The 25,121-nt window shown below is 43.2% G+C and overlaps 2 protein-coding genes across 4 annotated transcripts in view; one reads left to right on the top strand and one right to left on the bottom strand.

Moving 5' to 3' along the window:
- Positions 1-180: 180 nt before the first annotated feature.
- On the bottom strand, positions 181-4,477 carry pdp2 (putative pyruvate dehydrogenase phosphatase isoenzyme 2). Of its 3 annotated transcripts, none has more exons than XM_034587205.1 (9): positions 4,392-4,477; positions 3,874-3,995; positions 3,570-3,785; positions 2,654-2,773; positions 2,268-2,554; positions 1,824-1,929; positions 1,505-1,741; positions 1,106-1,405; positions 181-1,001 (listed from the first exon to the last, which is right to left on the bottom strand). In XM_034587205.1, the coding sequence occupies exons 2-9, from the start codon at positions 3,946-3,948 to the stop codon at positions 726-728; spliced, it is 1,617 nt and encodes a 538-aa protein (XP_034443096.1). In that variant the 5' UTR covers positions 3,949-3,995; positions 4,392-4,477; the 3' UTR covers positions 181-725. The 3 variants fall into 3 exon arrangements, with proteins under 3 accessions (XP_034443096.1, XP_034443099.1, XP_034443098.1); XM_034587208.1 differs by having other exon boundaries at positions 4,396-4,428; XM_034587207.1 differs by lacking the exon at positions 4,392-4,477 and adding an exon at positions 4,201-4,380.
- Positions 4,478-18,045: 13,568 nt separating this feature from the next.
- fam107b (family with sequence similarity 107 member B) overlaps positions 18,046-25,121 on the top strand; it is a 37,775-nt gene continuing 30,699 nt past the window's right edge. Inside the window, exon 1 of the mRNA XM_034587213.1 lies at positions 18,046-18,237. The gene's annotated coding sequence lies outside the window, so the exon portion shown is untranslated. The remainder of the gene's footprint in view (positions 18,238-25,121) is intronic.

Below are 25,121 nucleotides of genomic sequence, written 5' to 3' on the forward strand. Positions count from 1 at the left end.
CACTGGAGTCTCCCATGACACTGACGTGATGGAATACGATCGCTGTTTATTTTGAAAACCGTTTCCCGTTCAGCTTGAACACATCACATTCTCTATATTTAGACAAAAATAAGTCAGCCTCTTTGTTTCATCGCTTTTTAATCCAAAATGTCTCTGTGGTTAAAAATCACTCAAGAAGTGTAAAATTTCACATTTGTTTAATATGAAGCATGTACACCTCTCTCCCAGTATCAACTTAAATACATCTGACAATCACATTACAGACAGCACACTTTGACAAAGTTTTTAAGTATACTTCACATTTTACATAGAGGTAAACAGGACATAACAAGACAAAGATGGATTGTCTAAAGCAACTGTGCAAGACAAAGAAAAAAGGGAGTGTGTGCAATATTCTGTAGCTTTGTATTTAGTCTCAACATTTCAACTTACATTGCAACTTAGATATAAATGTCTATAATGTCCTTCATGAATACACAGAGTACAAAAATGTGTATTTTGACATGTTAAAATGCTGCAAACATGAATATGTGACCCGTGTAACTGTATGGAACAGTGATATTCAAAGAAAGTAGCTGTACACGATACGAAGCTGTAACCTGTCCCTTCAGTTAAAAGCATTTATATTTCAATGTATGTAACAGATTGTAATGATGAACCTTTGCATCCCTGACAATAGTTTATCTCTCTCTCTCTGCCCACCACTGTGAGAAGAAATGATTCTGTTAGCTGTGGTGAGGTCTGGCCAGGTCAGAGTTCAGATACACCACAGTCGCGGTGATGTCGTCCCTGTACATTCGAGCCAGGTCCTCTGGCAGAGCAAGCATAGAGGCCAGTCTCCCCTGGCATATCTCTCCATACTCCCCTGTGCCGAGGGCATGTCTGATGAGGTGCGTGGAAGAGTTGGTGTCCAGGGCGGGGGAGGCCCGGGCCCGGCGTTTCAGCAAGAGTTCAAGCATGGTACCCAATTTTAGCTGCTTCTGAGACGAAGAAACTGGAGCCTGGGGAAAAAAGAGAGGAAACAACAGAGGAAATGTTTGAGAGGTTTATATAAAAGTTATGCTGTGAAATAAAAATACTCGTCACTATCACTCGGCAAACCAACCTGCAGGTGAATCCCACTCAGGTGCTCTCCAACCAGTCGCACAGCCTCCTCGTTTCCCAGTTCATCCCACAGCCCGTCGGTGCCGAGAATCAGGAAGCGGTCCTGAGGTCTGAGCTTGTGATACGTTATCTCAGGTATCACGTCCAGGTAGGGGGGAGTTAGGTAGTTAGGTGGAGTGTACTGGTACAGGTTGAGAGAGTCCAGATCCACTCCAGATTCCAGATTGGCCAAAATGCTCTGCTGCAACTCATAGCTCCACTTGAACCTCACGTCACCGAAAGCACGCAGGGGCATCAGAACCTGTCGACACCAGAAAAGTTTACAAACCAGTGACTTTATTGTTACAATATAACTGTCAACTCACTGTACAGTGCCAGTTAAATCATAAAGATCTCTCACCCCCAGCAGTCTATCATCTGTGACCACCGTGTGTCTCTCTGACGACGGGTGCTGGGCTTTGATTCGCTCCATCTCAGTCTGGTTTTGCGAGTTATGGTCCTGTGACAGGGGTAAAGCACTCCATGAACCGTCCTCCTCCCGCACCCCCAGTACTGCTCGGCAGTCGCCAGCATTTGCCACGTGGATCCCATCTGTGCCAACGTGAGCCACACAGGCAGTGCAACCGGCGAACGCCACCTGAGCAGATGATGATGCATGCGTGTTAATGTTGAGTGAGCTTGAAAACGCTGAAGCAGCAAAAAAAGGTTCATCCTATTACCTGGATGGCTGTGCTTTTCATCAGGTCGTTGGAAAGAGGGACTTGAGCCTCCAGGGAGATGTCAGCGTCGAGACGCTTGAAAGCACATTCCAGAGCATCAAAGGGGCTAAAAGGAAAGAAAGAAAGAAAAGATCCTCGTAAGTTTGTGGAGAAACAAAGCTCATGCAGATTCCTCCACACAGGGTCCAACACATCCCTGAAGGATTTGATGAGTATGATGTAAAATGATGTTGTGTTCTTCGCAGTCACCAGAACAACTGAGGGACTATCTTCTAGAAAATTATTGTTCCATCTCTCCAGTACAGTTCCAGTAGAGACAATGTCAAGGTGCATTGAAGCTGCTCTGGCATCATGTGGTGCTACAAAGGAATATTATGTTCTGTTTTTCCTTTCATTTGTCACCTGTCTGTATATGTATAAACACACACACACGTGTAAACTTACCTCATGCCGTCACCATGCTCCTCACTCTCCAGTAAATCTTGCCAGAAGACTCTGAGGTGGTTGATGTAGAGCGAAGCAGAGTCACGATAGTTGAGGTCAGCATGGTGTTTGTACCACTGCAGGATAGGAGGAACAGGTCTGCCGTACTCCATGCTGTTCTCAAGCTCCTCCAAGCCCCTCTTGGGCATCATTGCAACTGCGATGTAGTACAGCAGTCGCTCACTGACAGCCTGGGCGCACGCCCAACCCCCATGACCATCAAACACTCCAAAGAGCATGCCCTTTGACTAGAGAAGAGAAAATAAAAGCCATTTTACAAAAAAAAAAGGGGGGGGGGGGGGGGGGTAGCGAGCTGAATGCACCAGCAGAGGAGAGAAGATACAAACCTGGAGGCAGGTGGCTGCACTGCGACGGTCCTCATTAGGCGTGTTAGCAGCGACCTGGTTACTCTCAAACTTGGTCACAGAACTGAGTCCCCTGCTATCAAACTCTGGCAAATTCACAATCTAGAAAACACATGGACGGATAAATAAATGTACATTATTAGTTTTATTTAGGGGTGTAACCTGACTATTATTGGAATGATTTGAGTAATCACACCTCTGGTAAAAGTTAAATAGTCTGTGTGTGTATATATATATATATATATATATATATATATATATATATATATATATATATATATATAGCGCTTTTCTAGTCATGATGACCTCTCAATGCGCTTTAAAGTTTTACATTCATCCATTCATTCTATACATCTATGTGCAGCTTCTCTAGGAGAAGAGGCAATTTCAGTATCTTGCCCAAGAACACTTCGACATTCAGAATAGGGAAGACTGGGATTGACCCGCCAACCTTCTGTGAGAGAACGACTGCTCTAACCCCTAAGCCACGGCCGTCCCCAGTTAGACTAGTTTAATTAGTTGAAGATGGAAAATACCCCCGGGAATGCACGTTGGGCACATTCGAGTCAGCACGGTGGAAATATCTTAGTTAAAAAGAGAAAATGAGGTTGGAACCAAAACATGGCCCATTTTCAGCCTGCTCCTCCCTCACATACTGCAGCTTCGATATCCAAAAAGTATTTTTAATATGTTATCCTGAAGAAAGGTGTTAGGTTAATTGGAGACTCTAAAATGACTGTAGCTGTGAATGTGAGTGTGAATGGTTGATTGTCTCTGTATGTCCACCCTGTGATGGCCTGGTGACCTGTTTGCCTCTCGCCTGACGTCAGCTAGGATGAGCAGTATGGATGATGGATGGATGATGGATCCTGAAGACAGATATATAGATGTGCATTACCTGCTCATTAGATCGCAGGATATTGTTGACCTGGAGCCGGTTGAGCTGGAAGTCTAGATCCTGATTAGTGGAGAAGCGCCGTCCTCTTTGAGACCAGCTTGCTGACCCCTCACCACTGGAGCGCAGGTGGACGGATCTGAAGGTTGTCCAGGATGGGAAGGGACAGCGGGTGGCTGGTGGAGGCTGAGAGGAGGGGAGTGCTACAAGGTGGACATGCTGGATGGAAAACAGGTGATGACAACATTAGAATGTAACCCACCTCAGATCAGGCTGAGTTGAACCAGAAGTGTGTCAGGATACAAACCTGGAGTGGGCTGGTAGAAGACAGTGTGTAGCTGGAGGCTCTTTGAAGGATGCTGGCGTACACACGACCAGACATCTCTACCGCAGCGCTGAGTGCTGAGCTGCTCAATCCCCCGGTTCTCTCTACATCAGGGGAAACGTAGATAAACGGGTTATGATCACAGCGGAAAGATTCCTGTGAAAATACCTGATAATCAATTAGCTCACACAGTTAGCTTGCGAGCTAGGAGTTAGCCAGCTTCATCTGTACACGACAGCCCACATGTTAAGCTAACACCCAGCAACTCACTAGCTTCACTGACACTCATGTTTATACGTGTGAACTCACAACACGACTCAGCTGTTAACACGAAAATCATGCAGTTAGCTTGCTAGCTAACTAGCTCCTGCGCTAACGTTTAACATACGAGCTACACACGTTACGTCAAACCCTGTAGTTCAGTTAAACATGTGCGCACGTTGTGATGCAGTGGAAACGTTTAACTAACATAATAAACACTGAGTTAAACACATTCTTACAAACTTGGTAACTACGAATGAATCAATGCAGGTCGACAGGCACCGGCTCCGTACGTCACAATGACGTAGGCACCCGGCTCACCGCTGCAGGAGGTGGAACTTCTACAATCTAAATACAAATCACATGGTATTAAATGATAAAGTTACAGTTTTAGAATGGAATTAAGCTTATATTTTATTATGTTATATTATATTATATCATGTAGTATTATATTATATTAAACTATATCATGTTATATTAAACTATAACATATCATATTATATCTTGTATTATATTTTTCATGTTGTGCATCAATGTGGACTGAACACTTCTTCCTGACAACAGTGTTTCAATGTATCTGGGTTTGTATTTTCTTCCCTGATAGAGTAAACATCTTGTTGAGATATTGTATATTTCACTCACTGTTGAATTTGTCAGACGCTCACACATGCATATACTGTATATATATATTTTCTTTTTTTTTTTCTTCTTTTTTTTAAGAAAAAAATAATTTTGTTGGTGAACATTGTACATTTAAAGTGATTTAATCGTCATTTATGTTTTAGAAAGGACTAAATTACACTAGAGATCAAAGACAAAACCAGACACCACTGCTGCTAAGCATAAACCACTAGAGGTCAGCAAATACACTCTTTAAATGGTTTGTTCTCACAAAATGACAAAGAACATCTTCTCAATAACCCAATATTTCACCAATAAATTTGGTTTTACACCATAATACACAATAATCTCTGAGAGTTCTACCTCCATCACAGAATAAGTGAACAGAATTTAGTTGTTGTGCTCACAACATTGGACATTTACATTTGTAAAGTGTAACTGCATCATCTTTTAAGAATCAGTGTGTCTGCCCTGTCAATCAATCCAATCCAGATATGTTACACCTATGTTTGATGAGTCATGTGACTTGTCCCCTCCCCCAGAACATTTCTGGTTCTTTCTTTCCCTGAGGTCATCCCACCACACCACACTCCCCACTCCATCTTTTTATTGCTGTTAGCTTAAAACTCACCAAAATGCAGCTCTATCATTTGAACTGGTCACCTGCAACAGTTGGACAACAATTCATCTCTAACTCCAGTTGTACGTGCTTTTGAATTTTCCTGTGAGGAAAACCTTTTATTTTGTTACAATGCAAGACGTCTTGTTGCTCTAGTTTAATTCTGACTCCTGAGACTGTTTCGGTTGATCTTGAATCACAACAGTTACTAAGTTTAATAAGATGCTCTGTATTTTTGCCATATTTTTTGTCATAATGCTGCGTTTGATGTGGTCTTGTAAAAAAATACATATTTACCAGTAGACCAGGCTGAATGAAATATAGATGTGAGTCTGCTGTATGTGATTGTATGAATATTTAAGTGGACGTCAGCTGAGGGCAGCTGGGTTTCTCCTGCATCACTCACTCATTCTGTGAGGGGGATGCTCTCTCTCTCTTTCTTTCTTTCTCTCTTTTCTCTCTTTCTTTCTCTCTGTCTCTCTTTTTCTTTCTCGCTTTCAAACATTTGTTCTCACTCTCCTTTTCTCTCTCTCTCTTTCCTTTTTCTCTCTATTTATCTCTCGCTCACTCTCTCTCTCTCTCTCTCTCTCTCTCTCTCTCTCTCGCTCTCTGTCCACTTTATTGGCATGTTGGCATGAATGTCAACTGAACAGTAACGAGATAAGAAAAAAATGCAATTCATTGAGTAGGATAAAATAATGGTAATAATAATATAAATTAATAAAAAAATGTATATCTCAGTCTTTCCTTCTCTTTCCGACGCTCTCCTCCTTTCTCTTTCTCGTCTGAGGCCTATCACTTTACAGTGTTTGCCTGTAACTTGAACTCTCATATTCAACCATCTGTAACACTCTAATAAGCTTTACACTGCGGCCCTGCTGCTCTGTGATCAGACCAGTTCATTCAGTCATAGTGCTGAGTTGTGGAGCGAGTGTATCAGTGACTGACCTCAGATCAGATGGTAACCAGAGTCCTGCTGGAACAGTGGAGCCCAACCCCAGCTTCCAAATTCACAGCAGACCAGGGACTACCTGCTCGAGTAATGGGACACCAAGCCCCGACACACTGCAACACACACACACACACACACACACACACACACACACACACAAAAAGCCTGAGATGCTCATGTGCATGCAGGTCGTCAGGGAGGCAAACACTGTGAAGGGCAGAGAGGAGAGGGACCCCTGCCTGCACGCCACCAGGGAAGAGCCCCTGAGAACCAGCCTGGGAATCTGTCCTCTGAGAATGAGAGGATGATGTGACGACAGATCGACCTAGTGACCAACAGAGTCTGGACTTTTAAGGTGAAGTCTGGGGTACACTGATGACGTAACTTGTGTAGCTGCTACTGGACAAATGGACAATTAATGCTGCAAGAGGACATTTTGAGACGAAGGACGATTCTCAGTAATAAATGGGTCAAAATGAACGTCCTCTTGTGCATTAACCTTTAGAGTTTTTTCCTTCATCCCTCTTTAAGGTAAGGATGTATGTTCCTCCTTGGGAATTGCTTAGCCTCCGCTCTAGTGTTTGATTATACACAAGAAGAAAATCCACATAAACTGATGTTGCTCCAAAGACTGGGAAACCCCAAATCCACCTGATGTCAGTGCAGTTAGGGTTTGTTTTATTGTCTCTTTTGGTAACTTGTGAATCCACCAGCATGCATGGACTACCTTGCTCATCTCTGGGCCACTGCTTTGGAAATCCATCCGACGTCAATCCCGACCCACCAACACCTCTGGAGCCCAACAACTCCAGGAGGAGTAGAAACAACCAGAGGCTTCCAGCTGCAGGTCCAGTTGTTTCCCAGCCAGAAGCTCCACGGGGCAGCCCACAGGAGGAGCACGTCCAGCCTCACAGGACTGTCAGCTGTATCTCCAGCCAATCACACACCAGAACCAGAGAAGTAAATGAGACCAGCTCAAACTCTATTTGCCACATGCAGAACCGAGATGATGAGCCAGGCTTCGAGTCACCTCCACACTGCCATAGCCTCTCGCTGAGCTCAGAGGATGATGAGCTGGAGTGTAGTCCAGAGCTGGAGCTGAAATATCCTCAAATCCCCAGACCCTCCATAATAATCTTACAGTCCGAGGTAAGAAGGCTGTTAACGTTGTAGCCAACTGGTATTCTCTTAGCTGGATAGATAGATAGATAGATAGATAGATAGATAGATAGATAGATAGATAGATAGATAGATAGATAGATAGATGGATGGATGGATGTACTCTATTGATCTCAAACTGGGAATCCTTGTGTTACAGCAGCAATGTATCAGGCACATAACACACCAAACCACATATATACAAATATAAAGAATAAATCTATAAAAACTGTGCATAATACACACACACACATATACCTAGACAAACAAATATATAGCCAAATGGCCTTGCAGTTGATAATAGAGCTTGTGTAATACATTATATAACCACAAGAGGGAGTGTAGAACCCAAATGAAATCATTGATCTACTCTGTGTAAGAGTTAAACTAAGCAGAAGCACATGAGCCTCTGGTTGCATTTAAACCCTTCATTCCTCATTAGACTATAACTTTTATTCTTTTGTAATAAGGTAGAAATGTCAAAACACACACACACATACACATGTGCACACTGACAGAGCCACTCTGAGGTCAGGGCGCTCAGTGACTGGAGGTATAGGGTGTCAGTGAAATGTGTCCTGAGCTCCTGTTCAACAAGATCTGTGTTTCCTGATCTCTGTAAACACAACAACGTGTGTGTGTGTGTGTGTGTGTGTGTGTGTGTGTGTGTGTGTGTGTGTCTGCGTGTGTGTGTGTGTGTGTGTCTGCGTGTGTTGTGCAAGTCAAAAGTATTGTTTCTACGTCTCAACCAAAAATCTATCATGCACAACGTCCTCCTCCTTATTCAGAGAAGAGAATGACACATTATGTAAAGCCTTGCTCACTCTGATCAATAATGCTGATCAGCAGTGGAGGCTGCAGGGGAATGAGAGGGAGGAGGCGGTTTTAGTGGGAATCCTGGAATTTACACAGCTGATTACTTCATCCAGCGGGAGATATCTGACCAGCAGATGTTCAGACATCTGGCGGGGCTGATGGTTTTAGGCCGGAGGATTGTCAGTTTGATAAGGCCTCAGTTTAGAGACGTGCCGGGATAGTATCAAAACACATGGTTGATTTATTGTGGCAGGAATTAGGGTTTTTTAAATTCCTTGACAACTAAAACATCCAGCCGACTGGAACCAGTACTCAGATGTAAAAGAGCTCTTTGACTACCTTGTAAGAGCCTCCCCATAAAACTGCAGCAGAGTTGCTCATTGGCCAACAACACAACACTCCTCCATGGTTAATAAGGTTGTGAATGTATAGAACGACCCCTCCCCCGTCATAGCTGTTATTGTTGTGTCAGATTGAGTTGCACAACCGTTTTCTTCCTCCACCGGGGAGGGTTTGTTTTTCACCCATATCTGTTTTGTTGGTTGGTTTGTCTGTTAATTAGCAGCATTACACAAAAACAACTGAACAGATTTCCACAAAACTTGGTGGAAGGATGTGGTGTGGGTCAGGAAAGAACACATTACATTTGGGTGCAGATCTAGATCAGGGGCCGGATCCAGAAAATATATTTTTTTATTTTTCTACCATTGCGAAATAGGATGTTTTTCAACATTTTACCAATTTTTACAAGAATAATCGTCTTTTGAAAATATTCACGAACATTCAGGGAACAGATTTCTATGAATGTGTGAAATTTGCTGCACCATGATTGTACTTAAGGGAACTGTTGGGCCTTGGCGAAGGTATGCGCCCTGTGCCTATCTACTTCAATCGAGTTTCCTATTTTCTTCTGAAACAGGAAGGCGATTTCACAATGTTTCCTTCAGCAGAGTTAATATCAAGCACGTGTACCACCCAGGGCTGGTTCTTCATTGAAGTGGGATTTTGACAGATGGTTCAAAAAACACTGATTGACCCACTGGAGCACAGGCGTGATCTGAGCATGTGCATGGACCCCTGCAGCCTCTTATCAGCTGACCACACAAATCACAGCCAAAAGCCTTTAGTGATTCCTGCCTTCAAGGCGCAAATGAATAGCCCCACCCCCCTTGTTGTATAGCGCCCTGGGGGCTGAACGTGATGCTGCAGGCAATTAGTGACAGATAATGGGAAAAGACGTTATGTGCAGTATGTCTTTTAAGAAAAACGAGGGTTTGTGTGAGAATGAAGAGCACAAGATGTCATGTTCTAGATATCATGTTCCAGCTCTGTGTGTCATTCCACAGTGTGCAATTCTTCTGACTTAATCATTAGTGTCTTTGTTAAGTCAGCAAACACAACAGATGCAGCTCTGATCCCCTGATCCAATGCTTTATCTGTGTGTGTGCATGTGTGTGTCGGTATCAGTGTGTGATAATACGGTTGTCGCATTGAACTCTAAACCTTCCCTTGAAGGTCAATAAGTTTACGGGGCTCTGTCTTGATCCTGAGCTGAACCCCCTGACACATCAGAGCGTTCGGAACAATAATCACACACAGGGACAAAGAGAGTGTGGTTCAAAAAATAATGTCTGACTAGGAACATATCATGCAACCTCTTCAGTACCATTATCGCTCTCATGCACACACACACACACACACATACAGCAAGACACAGTAGTAAAAGATTAGCCAAGGCTGGATTGAACAGGGCGACAGAGAGCAAAGAACATAACTAGTAACCCACAGAACATACTGTGCTAACACTGGCCTCAAACTTTGATCTGAACTGTATTTACAGATACACTAAGTGTGTGTATGTGTGTGTGTGTGTGTGTACGTGTGTGTGTGTGTGTGTTGGCTCAGGCATTTAGGTTGTAAAAGCAGGTTTTAGCCTGAGAAGGATCTAAGCAGGTATCCACTTGTATCTCTGGCTGCAGGCTTATATGTGACCCCACATTCTACAGAGCTGTGAATCAATCACAGTCACAATGTTACTAAACAGGCCTATTGTGCCCGGAAGGGATTTTATTGTTTTTTTTCTTTTTGGTCTAAATTTAACCTCTACACTATGATCTGCGGCCGTTTTATTGCCCCTTAACTACACCTTTCTTTATTCAGCCTCATGCAGGCCTGTCCTTAGTGACGTGATTGTGACTTGGCTGTGCCCATTAGATTGATGTGTTTGTTATTCAGTGATGACCTTACTGTGACTGACAGTATGCCTTTGTGTTCCCTCCCCACGCACTCCCCTCAGGAATCAGAATTCCAGGAAACAGCGTCTGACAGGTCGGACGGCAGGGAGACAGAGGATGGAGGGTTATCAGGTACGGAAACCAACACAAGCTTCCTCCTCCGCTGCTTCTTTTCTCTCCGCCTCCTGCTCTTCCACACTGAATCTGCTGGGTACAGAGTTTCGATTATGGAAAATGTTTTGTCTGACGTGGTCATGACGGAGAAACACTTTTGATTTCATATGTTCCTCTGTGTGTGAGGAAATGATGGGTCACACACTTGTGCCCTGAATGTGTCATTATGAAAATATTTTTGTTCTCTTGTTGTCTTATGAGTGATTAGGGAGATTTCTCATTGTTCAACTATTTTAGATAGTGATCCAGTGGACAGGACGGACATTGAGTGTGTGTGCACTGACTAGTAGAACTCATGGGGACCAAAGCTGGCTCCTAAAGAGGAACAATTTCAATGCTAGTTAAGTTAAGTTAAGGGGTAAAATAAGAATTGTGGTTTGGTTGGAGTTAGGGTTTGGTGTGAATTGGTCATGGTTAGGTTCAGTGATTTGGCTGGTTTAGCGTTAGACTGTCCACAATGAAATGTCCAATGCAAAGTCCTATAGGGTAGTCGCGTAAACCTGTGTGTGTGTTCTCATACAAATATATTTGTGAGGACTTTTATGACCAAATAAAACTTACAGTGTTAGGACATTATGGGAAAGTGAGGACATTTAGTCCGGTCCTCACTTTCGGACCCTCTTTCAATGGGCTGTTAGATTTGGTTTTCTGTCTAGGATTAGTGTTTATGGGTTTATGTTTGGTTTGGGTGGGGCATTTAGTTGTGGTGGTTTAAGTTAGGATAAGGGGGCTATAGGGAATGTATTATGCCAATGTGTGTCCTCACTAAGCCAGAAGTACATGTGTGTGTGTGTGTGTGTGTGTGTGTGTGTGTGTGTGTGTGTGTGTGTGTGTGTGTGTGTGTGTGTGTCCTCACCTTGCCAGGATGTCTGGTAGCAGCTGAGTGCTGACTGTTACCTTGGCGATGAGTCTTGGGGCAAAGCGTTGGGAGGGGTGGAGGGCAACAAATGGGTGAAAGGATTGAGTTGAGTGGCTGATTAATAATGTGATTGAGTGTGTACATTGTGTGCATGTGTGTGTGTGTGTAATAGTGTGTGCCAGTAGACCTGCGAGGCAGAGAGAGAGTAACAGAGCCTTGGCATGTCCCAGCCAAGGCTGCCCCATCTACAGGGAATCTCTGTGCCTTTTGTTTTCTAACCCTTCTAACATTACAGAGAATGGATTTTGGGGGCGGGGGGTTGGGAGATAAAAACATCTCACAACAACAATATGACTACAGCCTCAGCAACTACACTACAACTGAATCTGACACAACAAAACCTCATTTTGAAAGTTTTAGTTCAACATACGTAGTATTGATTGTTTTTGGTTGCTGTTATTGTTATTTTTGTCCACCCCTTGTATATAACATCCCATAATTTATAAGGTATGTGTCTAAGGTAATAAAAGGATGTTCTCTCTCTCTCTCTCAGCCAAGGTAAACCAACCTACAGTGCTGTCATTAACGCTTAACTAAACCAGCCCAGTGTTTTAGATGCTTTTAAAGGATTAACATCTTAAACTATGTCTCTGTGCCACAAGCACATTTGCCCGCATACATGTACACGCACACACATACACACACACACACACACACAAAGAGCAAATGAGAGAGAAACAAGAGAACATCTGCTAAATATGGTTCTTTCAGATTTGTTCTATCAACACAATGAACAGTGTTCGCCTCACGACAGCAGTCTCTTTATTCCAATGAGAGAAATTGAAACAATACAGGCAGACTTCTATGCCCCCCCTCCACCAGGGATAAGAGGAGAGATTATGATTCACCAGGGGGTAATGTAAGTACAGAACCTCCTCTGTCTCTGTCTTTCTCTCCCTCTAACACACACATGCACACAATAGTCATGTTGACCTTGATTTCCTCTGGTCATGGTGTGTCTTTGTGAGTGTGTGTGTGTCTGTTGTTGTTGGAAGGGCCTTCCTGAGCTCTAGGTTGGAAATCCTGCTTATTCACACAAACAAGCAGAAAGACAGAATGAAGGATGGACAAGTGAACAGACAGATACATGTTTAGTATGTTGTGTGGCCTGTAGATTTTAACACAGGCCTGTTCACCTCCAACATTTTACCTGAAATCTTTGGTTTTTACACCTTTAATGATTAACTACTGTTATTGAAGGATCTACATAATCTGAAAGCAAATGTCCAATGGTACTGTGATGAAATATTAGACTGTGTTTGCACTGTATGTTTACACATTACCCAAGCAATAGAACAGCTTTTCATGTCTGTATTTAGAACTAGTACAAGGAGTGTTGAATTAGTTAAAGGTGGGGTAAGCGTTTCTGGGGAATGACAGTTGATATTTGAAAAACAAATACACCTCTCCCGTCACTGCTCATCAGTATTGGAAATAGCCACCACCAACATTAACAATAACTGTAGACAAAGTACACACACTACACGTTCAACAACCAAAATCAGCCGAGACAGCTACACCACCGGTGTTTCGTGACAGGCCCGGAGGACGTTGCACACCGGTGTGTGATAGCCGCAGCCCACAGTGTGGTCCAAAGGCAGCTCCCAGTGGTCTTTGTACGTTGAAATGACTCAATGAGGTCCAGAGTAGTCTGTGGTGCTTCAGCACTTAGTGTTTAGAGCGCTAATCTGAAAAGGATTGGGAGTGTAACGTCCAGTGAGAGAGCGGTGTTAGCATTTCCAGTGGTGGTAGTTGTTAAGTTCTAAAAGAGTAGTGGTGGTGTCCGTGATCTGAGGTCACTTTTTCAGGTTGTCCTCCCGTCCTTTGACAGTAGAAGGTAGAAGAACGATTACATGATCTCATTTTGGATGTAACAGGTGATGTTTCAACATGTTTTGTTAAAAATCGCTCCAAAAAAGGTGATTAGCGTACTGTTAGCATATACTGTTTATGACCATTTCAATGAAAATCTCTCTTTATTGCTGAGAGACCTCCATCATGCTCCTACTCCTCCTTTAGCCCCTGTTGTAAGCACAAATGCAAATATAGCATAAATGAATGACTCTAGAGTGCTGCAAAGATATATACCCACACACACATAAACACATGTCTGAGGTCATGTGATCAAATAGACATGTTAAGTTGTGGACACATTTGTTCAGTAATGTGGATATTTCACGTCTTACTGTACAGTAACTGAGCCATCTGCTCTCCTTCCTGTTGGCAGTCATCAGGCTAAGTGCAGTGCTCTGTACAGTGAAGCTCAATAAATCTGGGCGGCTCGACCAGTAATAACAGCCTCGACGACAACATCCAAGAACTGCAGTGAAATTACTGTATCTGGAGCCTTTTTTTGCATGTGCTTGCATGTTTGACATTCAAACACATGCAAACATGGACACACACACAGGCATGCAAATACAGGAAATCACACGCAATCCGTAATTTGCTCATCTGCTGCGCTTGAGAGTCGTTTTTCATTTGAATAGAATGAGTTTGTGGTCGGATTTGCCTCAAATGAGTAGAATAGAGGTAAGAGGAATATACACAGCAATGAATAATAAGTATAGAACTAGTAACAAAAAAAAGGTCTGTGTCTTCCACAGAGAGGCAGCACTGGAAAATAGTGTCAGTGATCAATGACAATGAAATTTATTTGTCACAGGAACTTTAGTTGCTCCAGGCGGCGCTTTATGTCTCTGCTCTATTCGTAACAAGGGACACATCTGGGCTGGTGTTAATGAGAGACATCAAGAAACAAGCAAATAAATAGTGAATGACAAATACATATCTACATTAGAGCAAAAGCATGATGTTGTGTCAGCTGAGACATGGAGAGTTTGGGTGGCTAATGAGGATGGAGAACAAGAGATCATTCCACAAGTATGCTGAGAAGCTGACGCATCCACTGATCTCACAAACCTCATCCCGCCAGACACCATGGTGCGTGTGCGTGTGTGTGTGTGTGTGTGTGTGTGTGTGTGTGTGTGTGTGTGTGTGTGTGTGTGTGTGTGTGTGTGTGTGTGTGTGTGTGTGTGTGTGTGTGTGTGTGTGTGTGTGTGTGTGTGTGTGTGTGTGTGTGTGGAAGGGGACACTGTGGTGTGAGTCATCGAGCATTGATTGAATTAGCTGAACTTTGGTTGAACACTCACAGGGATAAGAGGGAAAGGCAGGAAAAAGCTGAAAGCGTTATTGCCCAAAGAACTGCAGATGGGCTGAGGGTGTCGCCCACAAGCAGCCTTGTTAAAACTACACAAACAGTCTGCACAACATTCCCTCTTTGTACTCGCATGCATGCAAACACATATAGACAACTAATGAAGTCCCAAAGACTTATACTGACCTAATTGGCGATTTCCTCCAAAACAAATGTGGAAAATCGCTTTAGTACATAGATTTTATCTTGTGGTTTCTCCACCAGTGCGCTGAGGTTGTGAGGCCTAAACTGTTGCTGGGTCAGACAGGAGAGAGGGAGAAAACTGAGTGGAAAGAATGCATTAAGTCTGTTCAGGATCACTGAGAGAGAGGGAGAAGAAAATAGAGGCTCGATGTTAAAAAAGAAGGAACAACAAGTTCAACAAGTCTCTCAGATTTAACCGAGAGCTCTTGAACACAGGCTGCTTCATCATATGGTGGGTGGACTGCTGGTGTAAACCCCCAATCATTCGGAAGTAGGTCACGCACGTGGCCACGTGATGTTTATGCACACTGCAATTATGTGCAATTATCTACCATCTTCAAGTTTTTTAATCCTTTTGATAATTCACACTCACAATAGAACAATAAAGAGATAATTTTGTCTTTGTGCATTTATAATACCTATTTGTTATGTGTTCTTTTTCTTTACCAAGGAGCAAAGGATGTTCAGAAAATTAGTCCATTGTTAATCCTCATCTCAACTTCACTAGAACAGATTCACTATTATCAGTTGTAAGACCTGCCCACGCTGACAGGAAACCCTCTGTGTCACCATGGCTTTCAGATAACTGCCACATCCTGTTTAAAGAGGGGGGGTCCTTGGAGACCTGACGGAGAAAAAACACAGGGCCTCACATGCATACCTACATGTACACACACACACATACAAGAGCGCAAGAATGGTGGGAAACACTGGGACGATAACAGAAACATCTGTCCCAGAAATTAGACTAATACCAGCAGTGTGTGATAGTGAGGAGGGGGTCGTCAGGCTGTCCCGCTCTGGAGAGGAAACCCCCATATACACACAGGAAGAAGTAACAAGATGACCTCCAGTGTCCAAACCTCTCCACCTATCAGCCTTTATTTACAGTGAAACAAAGTACTCAGGACTATGGACTGTCTGTATAAGTTGACACATCAACATAGGTTTCCCCACAGGTCAAGGGACATGCAAACATTTGGAGCTGGCATCACGTTGCGTATACATGCACAACAAAACTTTTAGGTAAACACGATATAGTGTTTTCTGTATGTTTTCTATCGAGAAAGAGATTCTACACTTGTTGAAACCACTATTTGAGCGTGTGTCAGAAATGAAACTGTGCCTCTGGATCTGTTCATCACAGCTGCGGTTTAGAAGAAGAAGTTTGTAACTTCCCTGAAACCAACTGAAACGGAAACAAGTGATAGAGGCGATATCGCTCGATCTACAGAGAAGTTGTTTTACTTGGACAGTGAGGAAGTACTTTCTTCCTATAGCAGTAATGGTTTATACCTCTGGTGTGTTTTAGTTAAATAAAACTCTCTAACACAAATAATGAGGTAGTGTCTGTTGTGTTATTTTAAGTGAAGCATAAGCTCTGAATTAATCAATTGAATACAATGCCTTTACTGTCAATGTAAAGTCTAGAACAAAATTAAGTGGTATAGATAGTAACATACAGACAAGTAGACAGAATAAATGAAATACATATGAGTACAAACAATAAACGGAATAAAACACATGAGTTATGAAAACAGATTATGTGAAACACACTCTTTTTTGGAGTTCTTGAGTTTGAAGGTGAGACCCCTCTCAGGTCTGTAAAGAGTTCACTGTTTTAAAGGGGGTTATGGGCCAGACTATTTCTTGGCCATTAAACAGCTAATTAATTACATTTTTTTTTACATTTAATACAGATAAACAAACAATATACAATAGTTCGCTTTATATATTCAGGTAGGACTGTAGCTAGCTGTTTCCCTTTGTTTGCAGTCATTATGCTAAGCTAACCAGCTGCTGGCTCTATTGCTACAAATTGAGCTTACAGATATGAGTATCATTCTTATCGACTCTCTGTAAGAAGGATGTTTTTTAGGTTTGGTTTCTCTCACACATATACACACACACACAAACACTCGGTCTGTACACATCTGTTTCCTGCATGGTGGGAGCTCGGCCCCACTCTGAAGGGAGGGTCCCCCTCTGTCTGAGGAGATCCCTGTCATGACTCATCCTATTGTTCAGCTCAACACTTTAGTCACCCCTCTCCTAAATTATGAGAAGGTCCTTAGGAATGTTTTACTTCTCAGACGCCCACTCCTCCCACATGTTGAGATTTCAAACCAGACCCTTTGGCCGTCTCTCTTTTTTTTTTTGGTCATTTCCAGTAATCCTGCTCTGCCGTTGTGCAGCAACTTAGATCTTTATCCAAAACAGGGATCAAACCCAGTAAGAGAATAACACTGTATATAGCCCCTGAAATAAGTAAACCGACAGAACGCCATGAAACTGGGGGCTTGGGTGAGCCGATTGAACAGAAGGATGATGGATAAGCAGATCCACCTTCATCACTAAGCAGATTACTCTTTATCACAGAGAATGCTCTGGATATTCAGTCTGCACCAGCAGCAGCAGCAGACTGAGCTGTTGTAGTCAAAGTGACGAATGATAAGATGATCCGTCTGTGGGAACAAACTTCAACCGTAACTTCTTCAAGAAAAGGGAAAAAAAAAAGTTTAATAAAAATGAATGATCTTATATCTATACATACATTTTCACAGTTTCACCATTTTCTCAAATATTGGCTCAGGGTTTTACAATATTCAGATGTTGTATGGAACTGTTGTGATAAGATAAACTTTAGATACAAATAAATAATAAAATAAAATAAAATAAAATAAAATAACTGTAAAAAAATATATATATATATTTATATACAGTATATATTTTGTATCTGGCCTAAACATGTGTGCTTGTGTGTGTATATTGGTGCTCGTGTTTGTGTGTGCTCATGTGTATGTGGGTGCTCGTGTGTTTGTGGGTGATCATGAGTGTTAATGGGGGCTTATGTGTACGTGGGTCCTCGTGTGTGTGCGGGTCCTCGTGGGCTGCACACACGCCCCGCCCTGAGCTGGAGGAGTCCCTCAGATGAAGACAGAGGAGGAGGGGCCTCTGCCTACGTCACTCCATCCCGCCCACCCAGCTTAAATTTACATTTTCTATGGGTCCTGGCTGAGAGTGTGTGTCAGTGTGTGTGTGTGTGTGTGTGTGTGAACAGTTTCTGAACGCAGGAGTCTCGCAGACACACCTCGGCCCTAAGAAGTGATCGGGACACGCTCCGATGAAGCCCGACTCACTTTGTCATTTTTAAAAACCAGACAAGTTGAGTTGGGGAAGTCGACTTTGAAGGTAGGTGTGTGTGTGCGCGCGCGCGCCCGTGTGTGTGCGATGTGTTTTTTTTCGCGATAATGTTTCTCCAACAAAAGCAGCACGTTGTTTGTGAACAGTGTGTGTGTGTGTGTGTCCACTGAAGCAGGGGTTTGTGGGGCAGAACGAAAGGGTAGAGGAGGAAGGGAGAGATGGAGAGAATGAGAGGATGAGATTGCAAAATACAAACTCTTGTTTCATTGTGTCTGTCTTTTGTTGTAGCGCGTGACTGTAGGAGACCGCGAAGAACAAACACGTTGAGGTTGTTGTGTTGCGTTTACTTTGTGGCACTGTGGTGTGTTCACGGACACTTTGTGCCCTGGGATGAGAATAGTGGAGGAAACCCTCAGCTTTTATTATTCCTGGTCTGTCCGTCTGTCTGTGTCTGTGTGTGTGTCTGTGTCTGCAGAGAGGATGTTATGGGACTTTACATGTAAAGCGCACATGTGACAATATGTGTGTACGTGTTATTTAAACATTCAAAACAAGTGTTTTTAAGCAATCGCTAGATTACAGATTTGTCTAAAAGAGCTTTATGGTCGAGACTTTTTGTGCTGTTTTTCTTACGTGTCACTAAAGTACTACTGTCATCCTACAAGTACTACTGTCATCCTACAAGTACTACTGTCATCCTACAAGTAATTCTGTTGTCCTACAAATAATACTGTTGTCCTACAAGTAATACTGTCATGCCACATTGATTTTCTTTTACAAATATTTTTTTGGGGGGGTTATTTGTTGTGGTTAGCAAGAAAAGTGCTAAATGCTAATAAAGTTTATTATTATAAGTAGTCGTAATTGGAGTTGTAGTATAGTGTCTGTATCCTCTGAATGAGGCCTGATTGCTGGACAAGCAGTTCAATAAGAGACCATATGTAGTACATGAGCTGTGTCTGAATTCATCGTTTGTGAGGTAGAGGGTGTGAGTGTGTGTGTGTGTGTGTGTGTGATAGCACAGCAATGACTAGCAGCCTTGTGTGTCAAAGCACATGGCCTCAGTCAGAGCTGACACACTGGCCTGCTGCTGTCATCAGGCACTCCGACTCCAACTGTCATGAGGTGTGTGTTGTTGTGACCAATATCTGTCCACACAGTCACCTTATGGGGACAAAAAGCAAGTCCTCAATACATAAATCATTACATTTTAATACATGTTTTCGGTGTGGTTTAGATTAGCTTTAGGCATGTAGTAACTATGATTAAGGTTAGAGTAAGTGTCCAGGAAATCAATGTAAGTCAATCTAACTTCCTCTGAACCCACAGAGGTGTGTGTGTGTGTGTGTGTGTGTGTGTGTGTGTGTGTGTGTGTGTGTGTGTGTGTGTGTGTGTGTGTGTGTGTGTGTGTGTGTGTGTGTGTGTGTGTGTGTGTGTGTGTGTGTGTGTGTGTGTGTGTGTGTGTGTGTGTGTGTGTGTGAGATATGTTGTGAGGTTGCAACATATCTGTCAGTCTCGAACTAAACCTGTACCATTTCTTTTCCATAGTGGCTTATGCTTTCTGTCAAACTTTAACAAGACGTTAAACAAACATGCTTGGACCCAGCCCTATAGACCGAAGGTTGTAGTGTGTGTGTGTGTGTGTGTGGGTGTGTGCGTGCACGTGGAGGTTTTTGCAGCCTGGCAAACACAACTGAACCCCTTCAACATGTGAAGCAGTTTTACTGTGGCTTATCAGATGTGTTCTCGTGAGAGGAGAACTGACTAAAGCAGGTGGTATGAATGAGTAGGTTATACAGTCTATGTGCAGAGCTTTCATATGTGCGTGTGTCTGTGTGAGTGTGTATGTCTGTTTGTGCAGGGAGGGGAAAGTTTCTTGCACATGTGTTAGTCATTTGGGGGGAGTTGCTAAACGATTTACATCTGTTTTCTGATCTTTGAACCCCCTCCTCCCCTCCTCACTCCTGTTCCTCTCACTCTGTCTCTTTTGCTGATGTCTTCTGTTTCCCGTAAGGGCCGATGCTGTCACTGTGCGTGTGTGTGTGCGTGTGTGTGTGTGTGTGTGTGTGGTGGGTGTTACAACTGGAATGCTCTCTGCTCCATTATTATTGCACTCACAGGAATTTAAATATGTGAATGAAATGTCTGACTTTCCATTCTATAATGGCATCTGTCCATTAGTGGTTCGGGCGCAGCTTTCTTTCAGATGTATCATTATAGAATCTCGAGTCCATGTCAAGGACTCAACCTGACCTCAAGGAAATCTAGGTATTTAGGTCTGTGTGTGTGTGTGTGTGTGTGTGTGTGTGTGTGTGTGTGTGTGTGTGTGTGTGTGTGTGTGTGTGTGTGTGTGTGTGTGTGTGTGTGTGTGTGTGTGTGTGTGTGTGTGTGTGTGTGTGTGTGTGTGTGTGTGTGTTCAGGAGGGGTTGTACAGTAACTGGCGACCCACAAGTGTGTTGACAGTATTATCTCCCACAGTCCTGCTGGTCTGTCTGTGGTCACAAGATCTGGCCCAGTCAGCAGAAAGCGCTGATCCTCAGGACCCACACTGCACGAGAAGGTGTTGCTGTGTGTGCCTGTGTTTCGCATGATCTTGCACTTTTAGATCTTAACGGACATATTGTTGTTTGTGGTGAAAGCTTTCTTTGTAATAAATGTTTTTTTCAAGTCTTCCTGTTAATAAGCCATGTAAAGAAAGTTTCATAGGTTCTCTCTACTGGGAGGTTCGTCCTCATGGTTTCAGTCTAGAATAGTCTCGAAATCTAGTCACAAAACTAGATATACAATTCAGTCGTAACATCTGATGGTTTTCCAACCTACTCCAACATTTTACTTACTTGAGTTATTCTTCCTCAAACTTCATGAAAGTACACCTCTTCTGCAGACTATTTAAGTAAAATATCCCATTTCTGTGCATGTTTAACATAATGACTCTCAACATAGGTCAAGACCCACCGATGTCAAACACCCAAAACCTCCCACTTGTCAGTTAAGAATTGAAGAAGATAAGAATGAGAGGTGAAACATTTTCAAGACACATAAGGGAAGTTCATTTCCGTATATGTACACATGTGCAACTCCTGTCAGCACCGTTAACCAAACACGAATCACCACAGATTTACCACAGGAAGCGAGTGGTTGTTTTTCGCCCCTTTGCGCTGGTTTTGACTGTACCCTGAAACTGAAACACAGCTTTTTCAAGACTTCCACTTACATAGCTAGAATGGCATTCAGCAGATAATGGTGCATACCTCTGACAAGTCCCAACAGTCCCCTTACAAAACCATATATTTAAAGAATCTACGTGCACCAAATTGCACACACTCATAAATATCAGTCGCCTAAACATGCCTGGTGATTTTTCATCCAGATCCATGAATTATTCTCTGAGAAATCAACGAAAATGTTGAAAAACGCCCCATTTCACAACGTTAAAAATACCTGCATCCGCCCCCTGATCCATGTCCGGACACCAAAATGTAATGGGTTCTTCCCCGACCCGTACTGCAAACTTACACCAGGCTTCCTCTCTGTAGTCTTTGTGTAACCCTGCCAAATATCAGACACATCAACAGACGAAAACAACCACCTTGGCTGAGGTAATAAGGAGTAAGCAGGCTTCCGTGAAGTCTTACAGTAACTTTAACGGGAAGTCTTTTCGTTTACATGTTAAAAATGTGTTGTTTGGCTGCTTTGTCTTCATGGTCTGTTTTGCCAGCTTTTTCTCAGACACTGTCTGAGTTACTGCCCTGAATGAAATATTATGATGCAATGCAAACACAAGTGATGAAATCATAGAATCTGACAACGGCACAAAGGGTTTGTTTACACTGTGCTGTGGTCTTGTTACCATGGTTTTAGATTATGATGTCATTATTTGGGTATTGAGTTTCCTGATAAAGAGCTGCGGTGGGATGCAAGGTGTGCTGGTTTGGAGAGTGGGGTTCAGGTCATACTAAAGTCAGACATGCAGAGGCTTGACTCAGTTGTTTGAGCTGCCTGAGGACTTGATGTTGATTCAGTCATAAAAGAGAGATAGGATGGATACAGCATGTGCACACCACAGACTAAAACAAACGCACACAGACACACCTAGAGAGACTCAGCTTCTCGCAGAATCCCATTGATTTTCCTGCTGTTACGCTGCAGCTTCAATCACAATAAAGCCCCATTACCGTGCTGACCACTTTGCGTCGTCTCGGGGAATGGATGACACACGCACGCACGCAGATTCTAAATGCCTTCCTCCTCACAGCCCCTTAGGTTGAAGTATAGAGAGATCGGGAGTCTGAGCTGCATGAATTGGATTAAGTTCTTTTGTAAGTCGGTATCAAGATATATGATCCTGTCTTCTTATTATAAAACGCAAACAGGAACATACGCCTCTTGTTTCTGTCGCAGCCTGAAGTCTGCAGGGCTTTCAGAATGTATACTGGCTTTGGAAAGTTTCATCAGACAATGAAACCACATGATTGCCGACTGTCCCTAACTAAAAATATGCATGCAGCATATATTTTGTGTCATTTCGTGCATAAAGAAAAGAGAACAAAGACTTGTCATCTGGCCTGTTAAATTAGGACACCCGGTTAAATCATTATCTGTGTGTGTGTGTGTGGGCATCAGCTCTACACCCCTGTGTGTCTGTCTGGCTAACTGTAGATTGTCTGGTTTTCCAAGGTAACATTTGTTATTGGGGTTTTCTCTACTACCATGTAAACAAAGGAGTACCTCCCAAATCCTCTCCAGTGTGCCCCCTCCCAGCCAATGAGATTCAAGCTCCCAGCTGGGCTCAGCCAGTTGACGGCGAGGAGGGGGCGTGACTCTGCTCCATGAGGTAGAAAACAGCAGTAAAGCACAAAGCTTTGTATCTGGAGCTGGAAACTGACTGCGGAGCCGTAACAAAGACACTTCCTTTATGACTGAACAGCACTTGACACTGCTGAGCCAGACCAATCGGCTGTGGCTTTTCTTTTAAACTACCTTGCTTTTACAACCACCGAAGAGACAGACTGCATGTAGAGGGGTGATGTGCGTGAGGGACGTGCAGCACATAGGCACATGTTTACATCTCAGTGAGGAGGAGCCACATGAAACACGCATGTGCTGTGTCTGTAATTTGCCTTCTAGGGGTATATACGTCTGTGGAGAAAAAAACAGTCTTTTTTTTCTGTGCATGTGTTGCTCATCTGTTCCAGTGCAACTGTTCTTATAGGGTCTATACATATACATGCAGGAACATGTGTCAGTGTCAGCTGTGAGAGGGTTTAGACCAGCCTTTTGTGTTTGACTGACAGGTGTGACCCCAAACTGCACCCCCATCCCCTCCACCACCAGTCACCATCAGGACATGTGTTCAGAATTTGGTTTGAGTAAGCACTTTGATTTTAACCTGTTAAAGAAAAGTGCATGTAGCGTGCATCCAAATGTTTCTGTCACTCAAAGATGTCATAAAGGTGTGTGTGTGTGTGTGTGTGTGTGTGTGTGTGTGTGTGTGTGTGTGTGTGTGTGTGTGTGTGTGTGTGTGTGTGTGTGTGTGTGTGTGTGTGTGTGTGTGTGTGTGTGTGTGTGTGTGTGTGTGTGTGTGTGTGTGTGTGTGTGTCCGCCCTATGCTGTTGTGAGCCCAAAGCAATAATCACTTTGCAGGTTCATCACATTCCCACAGCGTGACTCAACGTGGTGTCTGCTCCCTTTTCAATCCATCCCATTCATTCTGTAATCTGCCTCAACCCCTGGGGGCTCACACAACGTGCTTCAACAAAACTGCGAGTCAGGGCTGAACGCAAACTGTCAAACCAGGCGTGTTTCTGCTCTGCGCTACCAGAAATCACATTTTCTTATTTACTCTAAAAACAGGACTTGCCGGTGGCGGAAAGTGGGCAACTGCTCTTTTGGAGAGTTGAAGAAGAAGTGATTTCTGGGAAAAGCTGTGTCCCAATACAAGGGCCTCCTCCTTTTGAAGGATGCGATCTATGCAGCCTACGAAGGCGATGAATCCTGGGATAGGTTGAATTGAGACGTGTTATCAGATCGGTACATAGATTTGCGTACTCGCAGATTCCCAACCCGACATTTTCGGCATCATCACAGGCATTTCATGTGTCAATATCTATATAAGAACCTAAAATAGCAAGTTGATCCAATCACGTGGCACATCAGCCATCACAGCCGGACACTTGTTCATGTACTGCAATCGACTCTTAAAAGCTGGATGTAGACGCAGTCAAGTTCTCAATGTAATCAGACAAAACCAAACGTAGCCATAGTGTAGCCATCTGCAAGAAACAAAGAGACGGAAAGTCACACAGGCACGGATTTGAGGAACTGTAGCCACGAGAGATCACAACACTGTGATTTGAATCAGACCCAAACATCAAATTATCATTGTTATTGTTGCAGAAGTTTTAAAATGGAGAACAAGAAGTAACTTTGACATGAGAAGTAGAGTGTGGACATTCCTCCTTTTTGCCTGTTGAAGTCACAGTGTCCAGTGCACAGAGACGGCCTTTGTGTGATGTTCAGAGTTTAAACTTCTTCTTCTTCTTGCTTCCTCACAGTTCCCCTTTATTTTTCAGAATTGTGAAGAGAGATAGTCAAACACAGTGATCATGAGAAGATGAGTCAGATAGTTTCACTCATCGTCAGCACTGGGCTAAGATATTTTAAAGTTAGAAGGAGGGAGTGACTGTAGTTAAGATGTTTTTGTATGAACTATTGCTCTTGGCTGACAGGCGTGGTAATGAGTTTTTTTCTTTGCATCATGACAGTCTATAGCAGCACCTTGTACTCCCTTAATGACATCAGGGCCTTACACAGACTCCATGGCTAAATCCTAACAGCCTTTCTCACATGATTCACTGTGCGTTACATTATCCATTTTCTCGCATGGGTGTCGGTGCATGTGTGCGCATCTGCGCTTTACGAACCCTAAAGCC

Source organism: Hippoglossus hippoglossus, chromosome 6, assembly GCF_009819705.1.
Source record: "Hippoglossus hippoglossus isolate fHipHip1 chromosome 6, fHipHip1.pri, whole genome shotgun sequence".
Taxonomy (NCBI): domain Eukaryota; kingdom Metazoa; phylum Chordata; class Actinopteri; order Pleuronectiformes; family Pleuronectidae; genus Hippoglossus; species Hippoglossus hippoglossus.

Coding starts and splice junctions, on each gene's coding strand:
- pdp2 (XM_034587205.1), bottom strand. CDS start 3,948: ATGTCTGGTCGTGTGTACGCCAGCATCCTTCAAAGAGCCTCCAGCTAC. Junction 3,786..3,873: donor CTTCTACCAGCCCACTCCAG/GTTTGTATCCTG, acceptor TTTTCCATCCAG/CATGTCCACCTTGTAGCACT. Junction 1,930..2,267: donor GAGCATGGTGACGGCATGAG/GTAAGTTTACAC, acceptor CTTTCCTTTTAG/CCCCTTTGATGCTCTGGAAT.